The sequence below is a fragment of the Apodemus sylvaticus genome, chromosome 7, assembly GCF_947179515.1.
Source record: "Apodemus sylvaticus chromosome 7, mApoSyl1.1, whole genome shotgun sequence".
In the NCBI taxonomy this organism is placed as follows: Eukaryota; Metazoa; Chordata; class Mammalia; order Rodentia; family Muridae; genus Apodemus; species Apodemus sylvaticus.
Window position 1 is genome coordinate 74,853,693 of NC_067478.1, and position 19,658 is coordinate 74,873,350.

At 46.7% G+C, this 19,658-nt stretch overlaps 1 protein-coding gene across 1 annotated transcript in view; it reads right to left on the reverse strand.

Annotated features, from left to right (window-relative positions):
* The window catches only part of Gldn (gliomedin), a 53,105-nt gene extending 35,998 nt beyond the window's left edge, over positions 1 to 17,107 (reverse strand). The window contains exon 1 of the mRNA XM_052188324.1: positions 16,443 to 17,107. Within this exon, the coding sequence (XP_052044284.1) occupies positions 16,443 to 16,805 (363 nt within the window). The 5' untranslated portion in view covers positions 16,806 to 17,107. The remainder of the gene's footprint in view (positions 1 to 16,442) is intronic.
* Positions 17,108 to 19,658: the final 2,551 nt, after the last annotated feature.

Below are 19,658 nucleotides of genomic sequence, written 5' to 3' on the forward strand. Positions count from 1 at the left end.
GGCTCAACTCCAGGCCCACTACACTCTATAATAGCTTTGATAATTATCTTAACATGACCAGACCCCCCCCATGGATTCACTGCCTTTTAGTTATTTTTATAAATGAATGTAATCAGCTGCACCATGACAAAATTTATTGTCTTTAAAAAATATATAATTGCCCATTGAGCGACCAGAAAAGACTTCACAATGATTCATCTGTTGCCTGGGGGATCACAGCAGAAGCTGGTTTGCCACAGCCAAGCATCAATAGGGAAAATGAGCCTTTCTTCCTGACACTCATTACTGGTCTGGGACAGGCACAGCTGGAAACCATAGGGAGGGAGTTTTCATTTCCTGACCTGTTGGCTCCATTTATATGCTGAGTGTCAATTTACATGTTTTATAGGAAATTATTTTAATGTCAGAAATATTCTCTTAATAAACTTAGGCACCATAAAACTATATTTGAAATGAAACATTCTGTATGAAAATGTGTGGTCATAAAGCCAGAAGTGAACCCCCAACCACACACACACACACACACACACACACACACACACACACCGATATCACAATGATTAAGAATTTCAATGGAAATCTAAAAGTTAAGAATCTAGATTGTCAAACTCAAGAGTCTTTTGGTATAGAGGACTTTTTAGATTTGATTTAGGACTTCAGGGTGTAGAAGTGGAAGAGGCCTCTGAAGCCATTTCCCTGGGGGTGTCAGACAGCTGTGTCTACATCCCTGTTCCCGTCCATCCCCCAGCCTCCTGGAAGGTCATTGCCCTGGTCTGACTCATACTGTCTCGCCATGGCTTCTTGTTGGACCCACTGAAGGAAGGCTTTCCTCAGCTCCTGGGTGAAAGGGCCAATCAATCCTCCAGGGGCCTCACCTGATTTTTGTTTTTATCTCAGAAGCACTATAATCAATGCTATGCTGTTTATAGATGAAGTAGTTGCCGAAAAGTATACAAGGATTTCTGGACTGGAATTTTCACTGCAACATGGTTTGTGTAGCAAGATGAGGCAAACAACCTTAATATGACAGGCTTCCTATTGATGACCTGTTATGTAAAAAACAATGTGATGGGTCAGAATATGCTTTCTGGATAAGTGACTCTGGTGTTCTGTTAAGTGAAAACAGCATGTAATAGCCATGCGACACAGGCATGAGCTCTGTGGGGACTGCTGAACCTCTCCCACACAGACCTTCTCTTTACTCAGTGGAATAGTGTTTAAATGCCAGTTGGGTGATTGGAGCTGGAGCTCAGTGGGTAGAGTGCTTGCCTACTTTATAAGAACCCTGGTTTCCATCCCAGAACTGTACAAAAGCAGACTGGGGCACACCCTAATCCCAACAGCCCAGACTACATCATCGGATGCTGCCTCAACCCAAAACACAAAGAGCCAATCAACACAGTTTAGTCCTAGGTCTCTCAGAGGACGCCAGGACTGTCCTTAACTGTTCCAATTACTTTGATGAGCACGTAAATGACCTAACAAAAGCTCCGGCATTGGATTAGCCTGCCATGGTCAGATTCCTTGGGCTGACAAATGGCTCCAATAATGTTCCTTTACTGGTGGGTCAGACCAAAGATGATGAGAGACTACCCAGAGGTCTGAAGTTATGGTCAGATAATCCGGACTTAGGCAAGAAAGGCAGGCTCTTCTACATGACCACTGTGTGAAGAAAAATTGCAATCCCAAAAGGAACATGCGGTTTGCCTTTGTTTAAAAATTAAAAAAAAAATAATAAAGATACTCAAGGCTAGGCACCTCACCGAAACTGAAGCCTTTCTTCCTTCTTCCTCCCCAAACCCAACTTTAAACATAAATACAAAGTACTGTCCTTGGCAGCAAGAGTTGATGAAATTAAACAAAGCAGTTGCAGATAAGCCAGTCTAAAGAACGTCTTGCCTTCAAAGGGAAAGTGTAGCTGTGTGGTGCTGTTCACCTGTAATCTGTGGGCTGGAGGAGGAGGCAGGAGGAAGTTGCAAGTTCAGGCCACTTTAAGACCTGAAGACATACATACGTATACAAGCACGCACACACACATACACATACACACACACACACACACACACACACACACACACACACACACACACACGCATGCACGTGTGCACATGCACACACACACACACACCCCTGTGCGTGCACGCACACTCTCAACAGAGTGAGGGGAGTCGGACTATTTATGTTTTAAAACTGTGGTAGAAGTGTTACAAAACTGAGACTGTGCTTTTTTTTTTTTGATATGAAGTCTCTTGGCCTGTGAATTGTTTTCCATATTCATAATAAGCTCTTGAAATTCTAATTTGATGTGATGAAGCTGGCCGATGGCTCAAACGGGGCAACTCTGAGAGGTCTAGGTCCCAGCTGGTGGTGAGTCCTAGTCCTGTAAGAGAACCAGTGGGCCCAGGCCAGGCAGCCAGGTCTGGTCATCTTCTTGTCCTTCATTCTTCCTGGGATCCCTAAGGACCTGGGGGAAATCCTCCTTCTCCCGAGCCAGTGTTGTCTACAATGATCTCTGTAGGTGACTGTCAGCTCTGCAAATGGCTGTCATCTCCACAGCATGGTTCTTCCTGATAGGGACTGGGATAGCAGTATGCTAACATGAGGGAATTCAAGAAATACTTGCTCAGGTGGGGGAAGGAATGCAGCCCTCACCACTTACCCCACGCTTTCCTTATGGGAAGTAACAGCGGTGCTGTTGGAGTTCTGGGAGTCACACCCCCAAAGCTTGGTCTTTTGACCAAACTGAGGACTTTATTTCTTTATGAATGCCACAGTCTTTCTCTAGCACCCAGCCTGGTCTTGAAGTCACAGTCTTCATGTCTCAGTCCTCAGGTGCTGTGGCCCTATGTCTACTTGTGTGCTCCAGAGCAGTGTAAGCATACAGGGGTGGGGAGGAGGTAGGGGAGAGTGTTGGGGAGCTGGAGAGGTGGCTCAGTGGTTAAGAGCACTGACTGCTCTTCCAGAAGTCCTGAGTTCAATTCCCAGGATCCATATGGTGGCTCACAACCATCTGTAATGGGATCTGATGGCCTCTTCTGGTATGTCTGAAGACAGTGTACAGTGTACTCACATATATTATTAAATAGATAAATGTTTTTATTTTTTTTAAATGCAAGTGAGACTCCAGTTTTCTTTTGTTTGTTTTGTGTGGCTGTTGTATGGGGTGGGAGGGAGGAGGTGAATCCAGGGCCTCACACTCGCTTTACAGGCATGCTGCTCCCAAGAAACACACACACACACACACACACACACACACACACACACACGGCATGTGATGTACCCCTCCACACACAAATTTCAATCTAGAATTCTTATTCAACACAATTTTGAAAAATGAAGAAAAAGAAACTTCTGAGAAAACCAGTATAAGACAGAAACACATCTACTTAAAGGGGGAACATTGAAGAAGAGATAGGTGAAGCTAAAACTTACTTTCCTTTTAAATAAAGAGACAAAATAAAGACATATAGTGAGCTCCAGGAGGCCCCTATGGTCCTTGCCTGTTATGTAACAAATCCTGCTGTTAGCTTACAGTTTATGTATCTCTGTTATTATCTTCAGAGCAGCGGTTCTCAACCTTCCTAATGGTGACCCTGTAATGAAGTTCCTCATGTTGAGGTGACCCCCAACCATAAAATCATTTTGTTGCTTCTTCACTAACTATAATTTTGCTACTGTTATGAATAAGAATGTAAATATCTGATATGCAGGGTATCTGATGTGTGACCCCTGTGAAAGGGTCGTTTGACCTCCAAAGGGGTCATGACCCATGGTTGAGAACCGTGGCTTCAGAGGCTGAAGGGCCTGCTGAAGGTCACAGGGCTAGCTTGGTGGTCAGGGTGAAGGCACCATCCAGTCCCAGTGATTATATTCTTAGTGGAGGTTCAGGTCATACAGAAACCCACAGTTTGATATTTAGCCTTTTGTGTGGCTAAATTCCCTTCCTCGGAGATAATTTTTAGATTTGTAAAGATCTTTCTCATAGAAAAGAGAGTCCTCCCCAGAATTAAGGAGTTCTCCTTTTTCTGAATAGGTTCTTATACAAGTTTCTCTTTTTTGCAGGTCAGTCAGTCGGCAAGCATGCCCAGCATTCTCCTGTTTCTGAAGCCGTCCACTTCTGTCCTTTGTCATTTGTCATTTGTTGATGCCCTCAGACCCCTGACTAGATCTGGAGACGCGATTCCTTTTCTTTCTGTCTAGCCACCAAGTTTCCTTTGGTAATTCTGGACTGTAGCTTTTCCTCTCTATTCTAATGCCACCATCCTGATCACGAACAAGTCTTTTCTTGCCTAGATTAATATAATAACTTCCTAGCTGCCTTCCTGCTTTGAGCCCATCCACACACCTCTGACCACGGCATCTCTTTTCTGGGAAACCATCTTTCTTATGACTTCCACTGATAAAGGGACTCTGGTAGCTTCTAATAGCTCACTGGTTTCATTCTTAAAAGTGGAAATTAATTTTTTTTCCTAGCCTAGCCAGTCAACCTTGATTCCACATCTCCTGCTCAAGGTCTCCAGTTTAGGGGGTGCGTGGCCAGACTCCTTCTCTCTCACTGCTGTCCGTCCAGTCCCTAGACGCGCAAAGTCAAGATTGCACTTTAAGCATATCCCCTCTGTTGGTATTCTGTCTAAGCTCCACCCCACACTTACCTGGCAACAGCCAGGTATGCCCCGCCCCATAGACCTGGCCCACTATAAAAGGGGCTACTTGCCCCTCCTCTCTCTCTCTCTCCAATTGCTCTCTCCTCTTGGCCTCTCTTGGGCTCTCCTCCCCTCCCCCTCCCTCCACACGATCATGGCCGCCTCCACGTCTCCACTTCTCTACTCTCTACTTTCTCTCTGCCTCTCTCTACCTCCACTACACCACAACTCCCATCCTCTGCCCTGAAAAAACTCTATTCTATACCACGTCTGTGTGCGTGTGGTCCCTCAGAGGGAAGAGGTGCCTGGGCACGGGCCCACTTGGGCACCCCCTTCCTCCACACCGCCGTGCCACATTCTCTAAACCCCCCATTTTCTCTTTTTAAGACCCCTTCATTGGTGCATTGGCCCTTCACCCTCCTTGCCCAGACTCATAAGACTGTCCTTCCATAAGAGCAGCGATTCCTTTCATTGTTAGGGCTTAAGCTCAGCCCCGTCGTAGCACGCGCTACGGCAGGCTCTGTCAGCAGCTCCATGTCCAGGCTGAGCTGCTCGCCTCCTGATGGGTCCCATCCTCACCTCATAGCCAGAAGAGATTTCCTTTTAGCAATCTTCTTATTCAGAGAATTTTATACTAGTGTCCTCAAAAGGGAGAGGGCATTTTTTTTTCTTCTTCTAATGAGATTCTAGACTGTGCCCATCACCGCGGAGTTACTGTAAGCAACAAACCGCAGAACTGTTTTGGAGCCCCTGCTCAGCATTGCACCTTGGGCACAGTTACCCATAACTCCCTCCTGGTCCTCTCCAGGTCTTAGCGAGAGCTGAAGAAGAGCTCCAAACTTCTCAGCAATTTAGTGAACACAGGAAACTTTCTCAGTAGCAAATGAAGAGATTACTGTGTTGCATTCAGAACAAACTTCACAAATTGCATTTTGAAAGATCTTCAGTTGGTCTTTTTGTTTAACTTTACCTTTCAGAAAAGAAAATTGTGTCCTGAACTTTAGTTAAACTAGAAGTAAATTATGTCTATTTAAGATGTAGAGCTGTTAAAACTCAAAGATCTGCATAAAGGCACCTAATGAGCTCGGAAAACGCTCTCTCTTTTTTGGTGGCAGAATTGCAACCTAACAGCTTCAGCTTCTTTCACACAACGTGACCTTTAGTCTGCGATAAAAATGCGTGTAAATTAAGCTTGAATGTCAACGAGATTTAGCCAAGGATTCATTTTTGATGGTGGGGGTGGGGCGAGGGCCATGAGGAATGTAGAAAGAAAAAAAAGTCTTAGACTTAAAACATTTTTTTAAAACTGCACGAGTATGTTCTTTAATGACTACTACTCTGGTGACTCCCTTCTTGGTAACCAACCATATCCTGGGGTACACAAGGTCCCCCAGGAAAGAAGTTACCCTCCTTTGTTTAGAAGTGCTCACTTCTCTGTCTTCCTGCCACATTTTCTCGATTTTCCAAATGAAAGCATGAATTCTTTTGTTTGTTTTTTTTGAATGCCATTAATAGGAACCAGCAGAAGCTAACAGTAGAGGAGACAGACAGGAAAAAAAAAACTGACTTTCAGAAGTATTCCACTTGCCATACAGAAGGGTGGGGGGCCAGGAAGTCCTATACCTTGAAGAAGTCTGTCTTGCTGCCATATGAAGGTTAATTCTGATTTGCCATTTATTTATTTATTTGCTTATTTTGGGTGGTTCTGGGGATGGAGTCAGGGCCTTTCACATGCTAGGCAAACATCTACCATTTAGCTACATCTCCTGTCCCTTGTTGTGTTGTGAGTGACATGGCAATGAATTATTTTGATGGCAATCTGAGCTTCTTGAGTTTCCCAAAGTAGCAGTTGATAAAAGTACAACACAGACACCTGGAATGCTGAAGGAATTTGGGAACAGATAGTAAGCTCAGAGCTCAGGGCAAGAGGGCTCACAATTACAAGACATTATGCCCGTTTCCCACCTCCTGTCCCCCAGATGAAGCAATGCGCCGGCATCAGGAAGTGACAGGAGCCAGTGTGGTGAGCATGGGGACAATGAGGACATGAAAGCCAAGTGTCATGAGTGAGGTCGATGCCTTTATAAAAATAAAATGCGTGTTTTGTTTTGTTTGAGAGGGAATCTCACTATGTGGCCCTGGATGTCCTGGAAACTCACTCAACAGACAAGCTTTCTCTCCAACTCTGCCTGCCTCTGCCTCCTGGGCGATGGGATTAAAGGTGTGTCTACCACACCCAGCAATGATTCAAAAGTGAGGACTCAGAAAGTGCTTCTGTTTTTAGAGGGTGTTGAAGACCCTGCTATTAAGGTCACGGTGCACTATGTCCCGATAGCCCTCCAAGTTTGGCATAAAATAGAAGACTCCCTTTCTCAGCAGGGCTTCCCTGCCTGACGAGTGACCCTGCTTCCTGTAAGTGCTGCAGTAAGACCTCTGGCAGTATGATAATTAAGTACTGTGTTATGACCAATCAGCTCTTTCCACTTACAGCCCTAAGAACCCATATAGACTCTACCCCTGGAACTATAACTGAAGCAGTCACTAGAAGTCCTTTCATGACATTCATTGCCCTCCAAACCCTGCTTGCCACTTCTGCTCCCTCTGCCCTCATGGGCCAGTGACCAATGACTGCCAAAGGAGAAGGGAAACCCACTAGAGGGTATCACCTAGGAACTGGAAGATGGTCTACCAGACACTGAGTATGCTGGCATGGAGAACCTAGACTTCCCCCTTACTCCAGGCTGTGAGAAGTACATTTCTGTTGGGTTTTTTTTGTTGTTGTTGTTGTTTTGTTTTGTTTTGTTTTTTGAGACTCTGTGTAGCCCTGGCTATCCTGGAACTCACTCTGTAGACCAGGGTGGCCTTGAACTCAGAGATCTGCCTGCCTCTGCCTCCCAAGTGCTGGGCTTAAAGGCATGTGCCACCACTGCCCAGGCCATTTCTGTTGTTTAAAGGAACCCAGTCTCTGGTATTTTGTTATAGGTGCCTAGATAGACTAAGATAGTGCCTCTTTTTGGCTTGTTTGCGGACCTGGGAATTGAACTGAACATAGGGCTTTTCATACGCTTGGCTCGAGCTCTACCACTGATTTTCATCCGCAGCCCAGGGATTTAAAATGAAAACTTATGGAAAACCTGACTCTGACACTAGGTTCTGCTCTTACTTTATATTCAAAAGCCCTAGAAACTGCATGAGACAAGCATTCCAGATGAGAACACTGAAGCTTGGAGAAGTCGAAGATGCCCAAGGTTACCCAGCTACCCAGCTGAAAACCCACCTGACTTCTATCTCCGCCGTGTTCATTCCTATATACTCGAGGGATCATTCAGGTGTACAGTTTGGACAGGAACCTAACAGTGAAGGAAGGATGCTGTATTGCTCAAATTATGGGTGGGCACATGGGGGTCTGACATCAGAGCAGGGAGCCGAAGCCCATCACAGAGAGATCTCGGGACAACGGCCCTGGGAGAATCTGCGGGCTGAGAACCTATCCTTTGACAAAGATTCCCTGGTCAAGCATCCTCAACCTGTGATGTAGTGTGGTTCCAGGTGGGCTGATCTGTGGGCTGTTGTCTCCCCAGGACAAAGAGGCACGTTTTAGGGTTTATGTGGCTTTGACTTGGAAATGGTGAGGGTAAAGACAAGAAGCAATGATTCAACGAGCTCTGCAAGGCAGCATTCTGCTCTGGTTGGAAGGCTCAGCCAGCTTACTCCTACGGCCTCTGCTGCTTTGGCTTGCAAACGACTAGACCAACCTTGGGGTGAGCTTTCCCAAGTTCCTTTAATAGCTCTGTGGGGACAGGTCCACATGGCTTCCTGCCATTCATTTGGTCAACACTATTTCCCCATTCTTATGGCACCAGATGTTCAGTCCTGACCCACTATTTTCTTCCATATGTCCTTAGATGACCGTGGTAATTTTATATCACTGTCCCACAGATGCAGTCGGCAGACCTTCTACTACCAAATCCACAGATGCTCAAGTCTCTGTGTAAGATGACCCAGCATTTGCACATAAGGTGTGGCTATCTTTCTATATACTTGAAACCATATACTTGAATAGTGACAAGAAAAAACTACACATTTAATACATTAACAATTATTTTCAGCCAGATGCGGTGACACATGTCTGTCACTAGTCACCGCTTCCTCGGTATACTAGTACTTCAGAGGCAGAAGCAGGTGGATCACGAAGTTCAAGGCCACTCTCAGCTTTTAAGTTGGAGACCAGCTTTGTTACAGGAGACCTAACTCAAAAAAGCAAAATAGTCAGGGCTGGAGAGATAGCTCAGTTGGTGACGTGACTGTTGAACAAAGGTGAGAATCTGAATTTGGATCCTCAGCACTGACAGAAAGCTGGACATAGCAGCGCGCCAGTAATTCCAGCATAGGACAGGGCAGGAGCAGTGGAGGCAGAAGGATCCCCGTGCTTACCTAATGCTAGCCAGCTTAGCCAGAACAGCTAGCTTCTGACTCGGGGAAAGATCCTATCTTCAAAAGAATTGGGGGTAGGGAGTGACAGGGAAACATGCCTGACAGCATATGTACATATGCTCCCACATATGTACATACATGTGCGTGCATGCAACACATGCACACATACACAGACAAACAAGATGGAGAGCAACTGAGCGAGAGAGAGAGAGAGAGAGAGAGAGAGAGAGAGAGCTTGACTTTTTAAATGTGTGCTGGATTGCATCTGTAGTTTGTAGACTTGATGGATGTAGCAGAATGAAGTGTCCCAACACCATGTGTTTTCTTAGTGCACATGCAAAGTTAGGTGTTCATGAAGAAGGTTCTGAAGGCTGCGGGGAAGGGGTCAGCTCTTTCTCGGTATACTAGCATTACCTAAGGCACAGCCAGATTTATAGGGGCTGCTCAAAGTACCAAGACCAATAGACAAGATTCTAGCAGAGATGTTACTTCAAGTTCTCATTCCTCCATTAACCCTAGGACAGCTGCTGACCTCCAAACTACTCATATAGTACCAGGTTTGCTTTAAGAACACTGCCCTGACATCCCAGACACAAATGCCGCCCTGAAGGTACAGAAACCCACCTGCTGAGTCTGCGTATGGCTTTTTAATTTGCTACCCTCTTTTGAATGCTCTGTATCTGGCTAATCTCTGAACATGTTCTTTCCTTATGATGGGAGCTCATGAGGTATCTGCTATCCCCTCAGCTGAACAGAATCACAAGAGGGCAGACATTTGGGGTTAGTGAGTGCTTACGATCTGTCTCAACATGGACTGCTCCTGATCTGGGAAGGCAGCAGCCTGGCTCAGCCTAGGCACCGCCTCCTGAGTGCAGCCCACCCTCCCAGTGGCTGTCTCACAGTCAGGGAACAATGCTGACTTAGCAACTTGAGTTCACCAACCTCAGTACTTCCCCAGGGATGACAGTTAGCATGGGGTCAGCAAACTACAGTAAAGCTACATACATAGACACACACACACACACACACACACTCAAAAATAAAATAAATCAAGCTGAGCTAAACCAAATGCCAGAAATCACTCTTCCTTAATTCTAACAACCATATTACTGGTTACCCCCCACCCAAGTATTCCGAATCAGGCTTGTAAATAACAAGGCTGTGATCAAATTAAATAAATCAAATTTGTTTAAAACCACTCAAGACACAACGGTTACACTTAGGATGCTGGATGTCCTAAGATGGCCTCTAGCAATGTGAATATTGTTTAGTCAAAATTGGTTTAGTCAAAATTGCTCCATCCTACTCCCTACCATTCTCCCCTCCCTCCCTCCCTCCCTTCCTCCTTCCCTCCCTCCTTCCCTCCCTCCCTCCCTCTCTCCCTCCCTCCCTCCTTCCCTTCCTCCCTCCCTTCTTCCCTCCCTTCTTTCCTTTCTCCCTTCCTTCTTCCCTCCCCTTCTTGCTCTGCTGTCAATATTTAAAAGTTGAGATATTTTTTATGAAAAGTCAGATGTTTTACTTCTCCTGAAAACAATTAAGAATGGGCTGTGGTGCTTGTGGGGCTGCCATCAGCAAGAGCATTTGCTGTGTGCTTTGGTCAGGGCATGTGCTGCAGTGAACGAGTGCCCCAAAGCCACGTGTTGGGAACCGACCCCTCACATTCATGTTACTTGTATTTGGAAGTGGGGTCTTAGGAAGGTGATTAGGATCAAATGAGGGGAGTTCTCCCATGACTACATGAGTGTCCCTGGACTTTTGTCACTATGAACCAAATAAAGTTTTATTATTACAAACTACCTGATACTGGGTGATTTGTTATAAGAGCAGAAAATGAACTAAGACCCTAGGATTCTCATAGCCACTGGTGTGTTCAGGGGCAGCAGCCATGGTGCCTGTGCTTGGTGGGCCTTTTCGTCCACATTAAGAAAAGAGTAATTCAATCAAATACTCAGAAACAATGCATAAAGCTAAACAATAATGAAAAGATCAGTCCTTCCCTCTGTAAGTTTTTTTTTTCTATTTACTTTCCATTTTCTTAGGTATAAGGTAAAACAACACACACTTTTTCTCCCTAATTTCCTTTGCCTGGAATGCATCTGGGGATTAGTGGAAGCAGACAGAGAGTCTCCTCGTTCTTGTTACACTGCTACTCATCAGTGCTGTGGGTCAGCTTCTTATGTGATTGATGAACGTGGTCATCACAGCCTTCTGTAGTCACAAAGATTCTGCAACTAGTGACTAAGGGGCGTGACAGTCTGTTATGCAAGGTATGCTCTCATGAATGAGACCACAGGGTCAAAGGGGAAATGCAGTCTCAATTTTTCTAGATTTGTCAAGTTGATGTCCTTGTGGGCTGTATCATTTCTCACCCTAACAGCAGAGCAAGAGCCTGGCTATTTCTCTTCAGCCTCCTCGGCACAGTGTGTCGTCAAACTTTTATTATCTATCATGGCAAATGATAATTAAGATAACTGGGGCTGGAAAGACGGCTTAGTGGGTAAGAGCACTTGTTCTTGCAGGGGACTCAGGTTTGATGGCAATTCCAGTTTTAAGGGCTGCAATGCCTTCTGACTTTGTGGGTACCAGGCGAGTGCATGGTACGTAGACATACATGTGGGCAAAACACTCATACATGTTAAACAAAACAAATACATTTTAAAAACTGATTTCCTCCAACATGTTTAAGAGACATTTGGGGGCAGGAACTGGGGGGGAAATGGTTTAAGCAGGGACAGGACAAGAGGGGAAAAGAAACAAGTGGCTGAGGTAGTAGGCTACCAAATGTAAGGATTTAAGAAGAAGCCTTATGTGAACACAGCACTTCTTAAGCTAATAAAAATAGAATTTAAACCATTTAAATAGGACTATCATGAGTGGTGGCCAATGCTTTCCCCAAGACATGAGTTATTAAATGAAAATCCACTCACGGGATGCTTCCACGTAAGTTATTAGTCAAGGAGACCCCACAGGCACCCAAACCACAGCTCACTGTCGTCACTCTTGGTACCTGCCCCCCATAACCACACAATACCCTATGGCTGAAGATAATATACCCTTCGGCTGCAGGATTTTTGAACTAATCTGGCAACTTCCTATCTGCTGTCTAGCTTTCATGGTGCGGGGAAGCACTGGACACTGAGGAAAAAAGTGGTCTTACCCAGCACTAGACCCTGCATGCTACAGTATCAACCTACCAGGCGAGGTGTGCTCACTGGCACAATAAGGACAGGCACATGATGGGGTTCACTAACTGCTTTCTGATTGGATCTGACCTGCTCCAAAAAGGGAATTTATGCCTGATGTTGTAAACTTGATCAAAAGCCCATGGCAAGGTCATTAACCTACTGAATATTTATGTTCATATCCATGGTTTACTGCTGCTCTCAATCCTGGTCAGAAAAAAGTATTTTTATGTGTATGGATATTTGGCCCACATATATGTCTGTGCACTATACACATGTAGTGCCCACAGAACAGACAAGGTCGTGGACCCCCTAAAACTGGAGTTACAGATGCTTGTGAGCAACCCTGTGGGTTCTGGAAATAGAATCTACAGCAGCTGCTCTCAACTGCTGAGCTGTCTTGTTAGCCCCAAAGAAATCTCTTCCTGCAGTGGATGGCAGGTAATAAAAAACAAAAACAAAGACAAAACATAACAAAAAAATCAACCTCTCAAATGTTCAAAGTCTTGAGAATAAGTTAATTTGAGAATTAATGATAAGTGGGACATATAGATCAACTTCACCGAGGCTCCCAGAACATGGAAGATGAGGGGACAGACATTAGAACCAGAGGATGGGCAGTATTAGGTATCACACCAGATTGGAAAAGTGAGTTATAAAGAGACGGCATGGGCGCTCTTAGGTGTGGTGGAGGAAAAGGTTTATTGTAGCTATGAAGGTGAGCATTGCCAGAGGGACCTGGAAGAGTCCAGAGTGAACAGGGACAGACTGATCCACCCTGTGAGAATAGATAGGAAGGGTGAAGGGGTGATCCAGGAGAGGAGGAGTGTGCTTGGTACCCACGGATAACAATTGCTATGGAGATATAGTCACCAGCCTCTGTGCAGTGCAGGTTTTCTATGCTACTTTTAATGAAAGTTCTTCTGGATGCTCTAGATTTGGGATCAGAAAAGATAACAGAGCAAAGGTACCAGGGGATCATTAGAGGCAAGATATGAAGAAGGGAGATAGGAAGAGAAGGAGGGGCAGGAGAGAGGGATACTTGAAGAGAGAAGGGGAGATGGGGCCAGATTGCTTCTGCTGGAAGAGAAGATTACAAAAGGTTGTGGGAAAGAGAAACAAGGCAGCAGAGTGCCCCCTACAGGACAGGAGGAGGCAGGTCAGTGCTCCTCCTTCCATGCCTTCCCGCATCCCTTCTTCCCTTTCTGGTCAGGTGCTCCCCAAGCTGTGCCTACTGTCCTCAAAACATTCTCTTGTTTAAAAAAATCTTTAACATGTTTGTCTATGTCAAACTAACTGTACTTCAGTGATAAGTACTGATTTTTCTTTAAAATACAAAGTCATTTACAGTTACTAACCAGAGTGTGTGGATCAGAATGCCCATGCTGAGTGGTGTGCTTTTTGTTTTAGCCAAAACCACAGAAACAACCCACAAGGAAGCTAGTCTTGGATAAATAGACCACTCTGGAAGGTTATTTGAAAATGCTGGCATTAATCTGCGTAGAGCTTGCTTCTTGTCCTTAGATCTCCAACACAGAGTCTGAGCATGAGGCGCTGGGATGGTCCACGAATCTTACACTATAGAAAAAGGCTCTGGGAGTGGATGGGTATTTCAATCATAAGAGGTAGACATGTCTACCTCCATGATTTATTCTAGAGTCTTCTCTTAACTGTTAAGACTTCCTAAGACTTAACAAATCTACCTGAGATGCCCAGTGATTTTTTTTTTTGATAACAAATTGGTTTCTTGAAGAAAAAATTTGTGAGGATGAGAAACGTATTGCTACAATAAAGCAAAACAAACAAACAAACAAAGACATTTTAGCAGTGAAATTGGCTCCATTGCTTAAAGCAAGGCCTGGTGAGAACTGAAAGCATTTAACCCAGACACCTGACTGGCCTCAGGCTCTCGTGTCAATCTCCTGTCTTCTGGTAAGTGAGCTCCGTCCCAGGCAACACCTCAGACTGATCCACTCGCAATAATATCTAGGGTGGATTCAGGCACCGATAAGCTTTCAGGTTTCTCTAATGACTCTAGGGTTCTAGGACCCCCTTACTCAAAATGTGGCCCTCAAACCTGCAGCACTGGTGTGGGTGGACACGTGTTAGCCAGGCAGAATTTCATACCTTAGACAGTGGGTCTTAACCTCTGCATCAGGACACCCATCGAGGCCGCATGTCAGAGATTTACGATTCATAACAGGAGGAAAATTACAGATTGAAGTGGCAACGGAATAATTTTATGGTTGGGGATCACCACGATGTGAGAAGCTGTATTCAAGGGTCTCAGCATTGGGAGGGTTGAGAAGCACTGTCATAGACCATATACATCAAAACCTGCACTGTGCAGCCGTCCCAGGAGACTGATGTGCCCGGTAACGTTGCAGTGTTCTTAGAGTTTGTATGGCACCTGGATTGCTTCCGTGAAGACAATCATTGGTGTGATTGCTGTATTCTGGTCTTGCTGCATCTCCCTCAGTGACTCAAAAATGTCACAACACAAGCTGTGGGTGCTGCTAGCTGCTAGCTGCAGTTTCTGTGCTAATCTGTAGCAGCAGCAGGGGTTCAGAGTGACCTGGGGCATAAGCTCCTTCTCTTCACGTTAGTGACTGAATAGGCCGCAATTTGGATCCAAACCATCTACCGTAAAAGCAGGATTAAAGGTATAAAGTGTTGTTGCTCAGATGCATCTCTCTTGGAAGGTTTTGAAAAACCCTTAAAATGCAGAATGATGGGCCAAGAGTGTGCCCTAGAATTCCCCAGCGAGTCTTCTTCCTCTCACGGAGGCCGGGGTTTCTGAAATTTTTGCTTAGGCTTGATTTTTAAATGTTTACTTGAGTAAAAATGTGGAGCCAGAAATGGAAGACTTGACCTTTCTCAAACTAGGTGTTTGAAGTGTGTGGTGTTTGTAGTTCTAAAAGCCTTTAAGCTCATACATGGTATTTGAAAGTTTCTTTAATAACAGCAAATGTTTAAAGTGGACTTCTCTTAAATTATGTAGGATTCCAAAGTTTTGCTCGCTGGACTGGGAGGGACAATTGGACACGTTCTAATTATAAAGGTAAATAAGACATGGCTATCAGAGTGAATGAAGGGGAAAGGGAAATGGAGGGGGCATGAGGGGGCTGTTAAAGAACCCCTGGATGCAAATCAACCAAGGCGGAACACCCGAAAACTGGAAGAAAGGAGGTTTTTCTTTAAAAGTGTTCCCTTTAGAGTAGTGTTTCTCAAATCTCAGGAAGGGAATGTGCAATAGAATAGCTTAGAGGATGTGCAGAGGCCTACGGGTGTTGTGGCACATGCCTGCAATCCTGGCACCAAGGCAGGGGAAGAGCTGTCGTCCACGGTCTCCTTTGGCTACACAGCCAGTTGAAGGCCATTCTAGGTTACATGAAACTGTTGAAGGGAGGAAGGAAAGAAGGAAGGAAGGAAGAAAGGAAGGGAGAGAGGGAGGGAAAGAGGAACGGAAAGGTGGTACTTAACAGAAAAAAAAAAGACTAATGCGGGAACCTTCCCTGGATGCACACGCTGCATGTTGGAGAATGCTCACACGCCAGCAGTTCTGGCTTTCCGTTCTTCTGAGCCTGTGAAGCGACCCACAGGCCCCACAGTAAGAACCTTGGCTTCGTCTGTGCGCATTCGCATGCTACTAAAAGTTACACTGCATCAGTTCCTCCTGTCTGGAACAGTTTGAGAGACAGGAACAACTTGCAGCACATAAGTGGGAAGTTTGGTTGTCGTCTTCCGGGACGAGCCCAGGCTGCATGGAACTAACTACTAGATTGTGCTAGGCAAAGGGATCCTTTGTTGGAGGAAAGTCTCCTCTTTGGTTTCAGAGACTCTGCCACAGGGAGCTGGGGCTGTGAGTCAGTTCACACCCAGCAAACTTCTGTCAAAAGTTGGGAAAGGCTCTTAATACTGCTCACTTCCCTCATTTACCTGCAAGCTCAAAAGATGTCAGAAGTGAAGACTTGCCCTGCCCAGTCTCTGTAGATAAAGAGACTGATCTCCAAAGAGTTAAGAGCGTGCCAGGATGACCTCCTTAGCCACTAAGATTCCCAATATCTATACCCAATAGATAGATGCTCTCGAGAACTTTGCCCCTGGCCAGGGGATCCTGGCTCCCATCACCTCCCGCTGGCCCAGCCTGACGGGGGCGCCACGGGGACGAGCCCCTGCCTACCGGCACCATGGAGTAGGTCATCATCATCATCATGTCCTGGCTCTCAGCGCGGATGTGTGACGCATGCTCCCCGCTGTGGCTGCGCTTGTTGCGCGCTGCGCTCATGGGGTCCTGGGGTGGTTCGGGGACCCGGCCTGGTGCACGACTCAGTTCGGCCAGAAAAGCGCGTAGGGCGCTGTCTTCGCGCTGCTCCCGGCCGCTTTGCGCCTCCAGCGCCCGCAGCGCCGCGCTCAGCCCGCGCCACTGGCACAGCACGAACACCGTGCCTGCAGCATTCAGCGCAGACAGCAGCGCCACGGCCACCAGGGCGCCGCGCAGCCCCCAGCCTGTAGCCGCTTGGCTTCGCTCTGCAGCTCGGGTCATCTCTGCGTGCTCAGGCCGGACGACTCAGGGCAGCACTGGGCCTCCTCCTGCACTGGCAGGTTTTATAGCCTCGCGCAAGCCGTGGGCTGGTGGCAGACCCGTGAGCCAAGCTGTCTTTAGATCCGTCTGGCGAAGAGGGTTGGGGACAGTAGTGGTGGCGCCCCAGAAGCCCAGAGGGACAGGCAGGCAGCAAGGGGCTGAGAAGCCAGAGGAGACAAGTGCGGAGGAGGGGCGACCAAGCAAATAGCAAACAGGCTTCCCTTCCTTTTCTTGCTGTCCTACCCGTGGGCATTGCCAGGGCCCAGACAGGCATAGTCAGGGTCAGACTGAGGGGGAGGGCAGAAATTCTTAAAGCCTGAGAAGTTTCTAAATTCCACCCCCTTCTCCTTCCAGCCTTCTTTGGAGAAAACCGTAAGCATGTCCAAACGCCCTGTTCTTGGGAGGTCTGTTGCTTGTACCCAGGCCCAGGCTGCCCATCGCCCCTCCTCAAGGCCACCATGTGCCCACGGAAGACCCTGAGAGATCTTTCCCAGAACAGAGACAGCGGAAGACAGGGAAATGGTCGGCATTAGAAGTGTAAACAGTCACCCATCAGAACCGGAAAAGGCAGGTCGGCTTAGCAAGCAAGGATCATCCCAAAGATGACTTCTAGGACTAAAACCTTTCCCTTGAGACCCAGATCAGAGAGGCAGCAACATGATGAGGAAAAAGGATTTTGGTGACCTGGTTCCAAAGCCAGCTGCCAATGCCAGACATCTGGGAGTGGCATGGTCCCCAGTGTCCTTTCTCTGTCCCCCACCCCCATGTCCCTGCTGGAGATCAAAGCCAGGGTTTTGCAAGGGCTCTACTTCAGAGCCACACAGGATTGCACTACACAGCTCAAATTGGCCTTGAACGCACTCCTGCTTCAGCCTCCTGGGTGCTGGACCTACAGGCATGTTTTCCATTTCACGTATTTATTATTTTATGTGTATGTGTGTTTTGTCTGTGTATGTATGTACACTAGGCGTGTGCCTGGTGCCCACAGAGGCCAGAAGGAAGGCATCAGAATTAAGGAGTTGTCTGCCTCCACGGAGGTGCTGGGAATTGAACCTGGGGTTCTTTGGAAGAGCAGCCAGTGCTTTTAACCACGGACTCACTTCTCCAGTCCTTACCAGGGATATTCTAAGCAAATTCCTACAAACACAGTGAAGTTCTTTTCAGCTGAAGGGTTGCAGAACCTGCTTAGGACTGGAAACTTCTTTAGTTTACATTTGTGTTTTCACTTTTACAACCCACAGCCTCGCTTTCCGCTAAGCTCCGGTAGCCTGCTCTGCCTCAAGAGTCAGAATTCCATGCTGGATACAGTGGTGCACATCTCAAAATAAACCCAGCACTCCGGAGGCTGCAGCAGCAGCAGCAGCCTAAGTGGGGGGCCAGACTGGATAACTCAGTAATAGTGGGACCCCTATCTCAAACCCTCTCCCACAGCCACCATCTCTTGCATTGAGTCACTTTAGACCTCTTCAGAAGGCGTCTTCACTCTGTCTGCTTCTCTCAGGATGGCACCTAAAAATCCAGGACGGTCAGGGGGTCCTGGTCAGTATGAGAAGATTCAACTAGAGGCCAGTGTTGCTTTCATAGTCAGAGAGCCCATAGAGACAGCCGCTCTCTGCAGCCAGCCCACCTGCAGTCGTCGAGAAGGACTCTTAGCTCTTCCTGCCTGGGAGCCACAACTGTTTGAGTCATCCTGGGGAAAGAATAGACCATGATGGGGTGGGGCTGAGGACAGGGAACTGTGGAGCTTTGTATCTTCCCCATAGCCACTGCAACCCAGTTCATGCTGGCAGCCTCCCTACCGAAAGAGAGAACATGTGGTTTGGATCAGACTTACTGTCAGGGTGAACTATGTCTTGGAGAAACCCAAGACAACTGAAGCTCCATCTTAACCACAGTCCTGAGTCCAGGTTCAGATCCTTGGGCTTCCATAGAAACTCCAACCGACTTGAGTATTTTTTAGAAGAGCAGCTATACAAGCTGGAATTTAGAAATCAGGAAGGGCCAGAATGTGATATCTGGGGGGAAATGGTATCAATAACTTTCTCCAGTTCTTCCCATCTCAAACGTATTATATCCTGATGGAAGAATGGTTGTATATCCTTTCTTTCTAATCCATGCTAGGATTGGTCTGCAGAGAGAAAGCACAGAGAGACAGAGTTGGGGCTCATCATCCACAGGCGCTCTACTTCAGTAAGCCTTTCCTGAGCCCTTCCTGGGTGTCGGACTCTGTGGTGGGCATGGAAGACACAGGAGTGAGCTAGACAATTGGTTCAGACAGAGGGAACATGATGGTTCCTCCTGAGCTTTTCTTTATCCTACCACTCATCACAGCTGTGATAGACGACCTATCACCAACACCAGCAGCAGCACAACATAAGCTTACAGAGGTCAGGTGACCGATTTGTTGTTCCTTGTCGTTCCCAACCAGGTGAGGTAGTCAGAATGGGTATTTGATAATTATCTGCTGGATGAGTGAGTGAAAGGTGGTGAGTGACCTTCATAGGAACGTGTGTGTGTGTGTGTGTGTGTGTGTGTGCATGTGTAGTGCTAGTGACACTTACCATGAACATGGCATGTTCATATGCCCTGGAGCTGGTGAAGCGTCACCTTCCTTGCAAGGCTGCTTTCCAGTGTTTGGAAGTGCAGTGCTAGCCTGACATGTAGTTTTTCTTTGAAGTCGGGACCGTGGCTGGAGACAGAATGGAGATGAGAGTGGGCTGGAAACTCTCAAGCCAAGGAACTGCTCCCCTGGCATCTGGGACTTGAAAGGCTTGTGGCATGACCTCCTAGTAGGAAGAGTGGGTGGAGCACCTG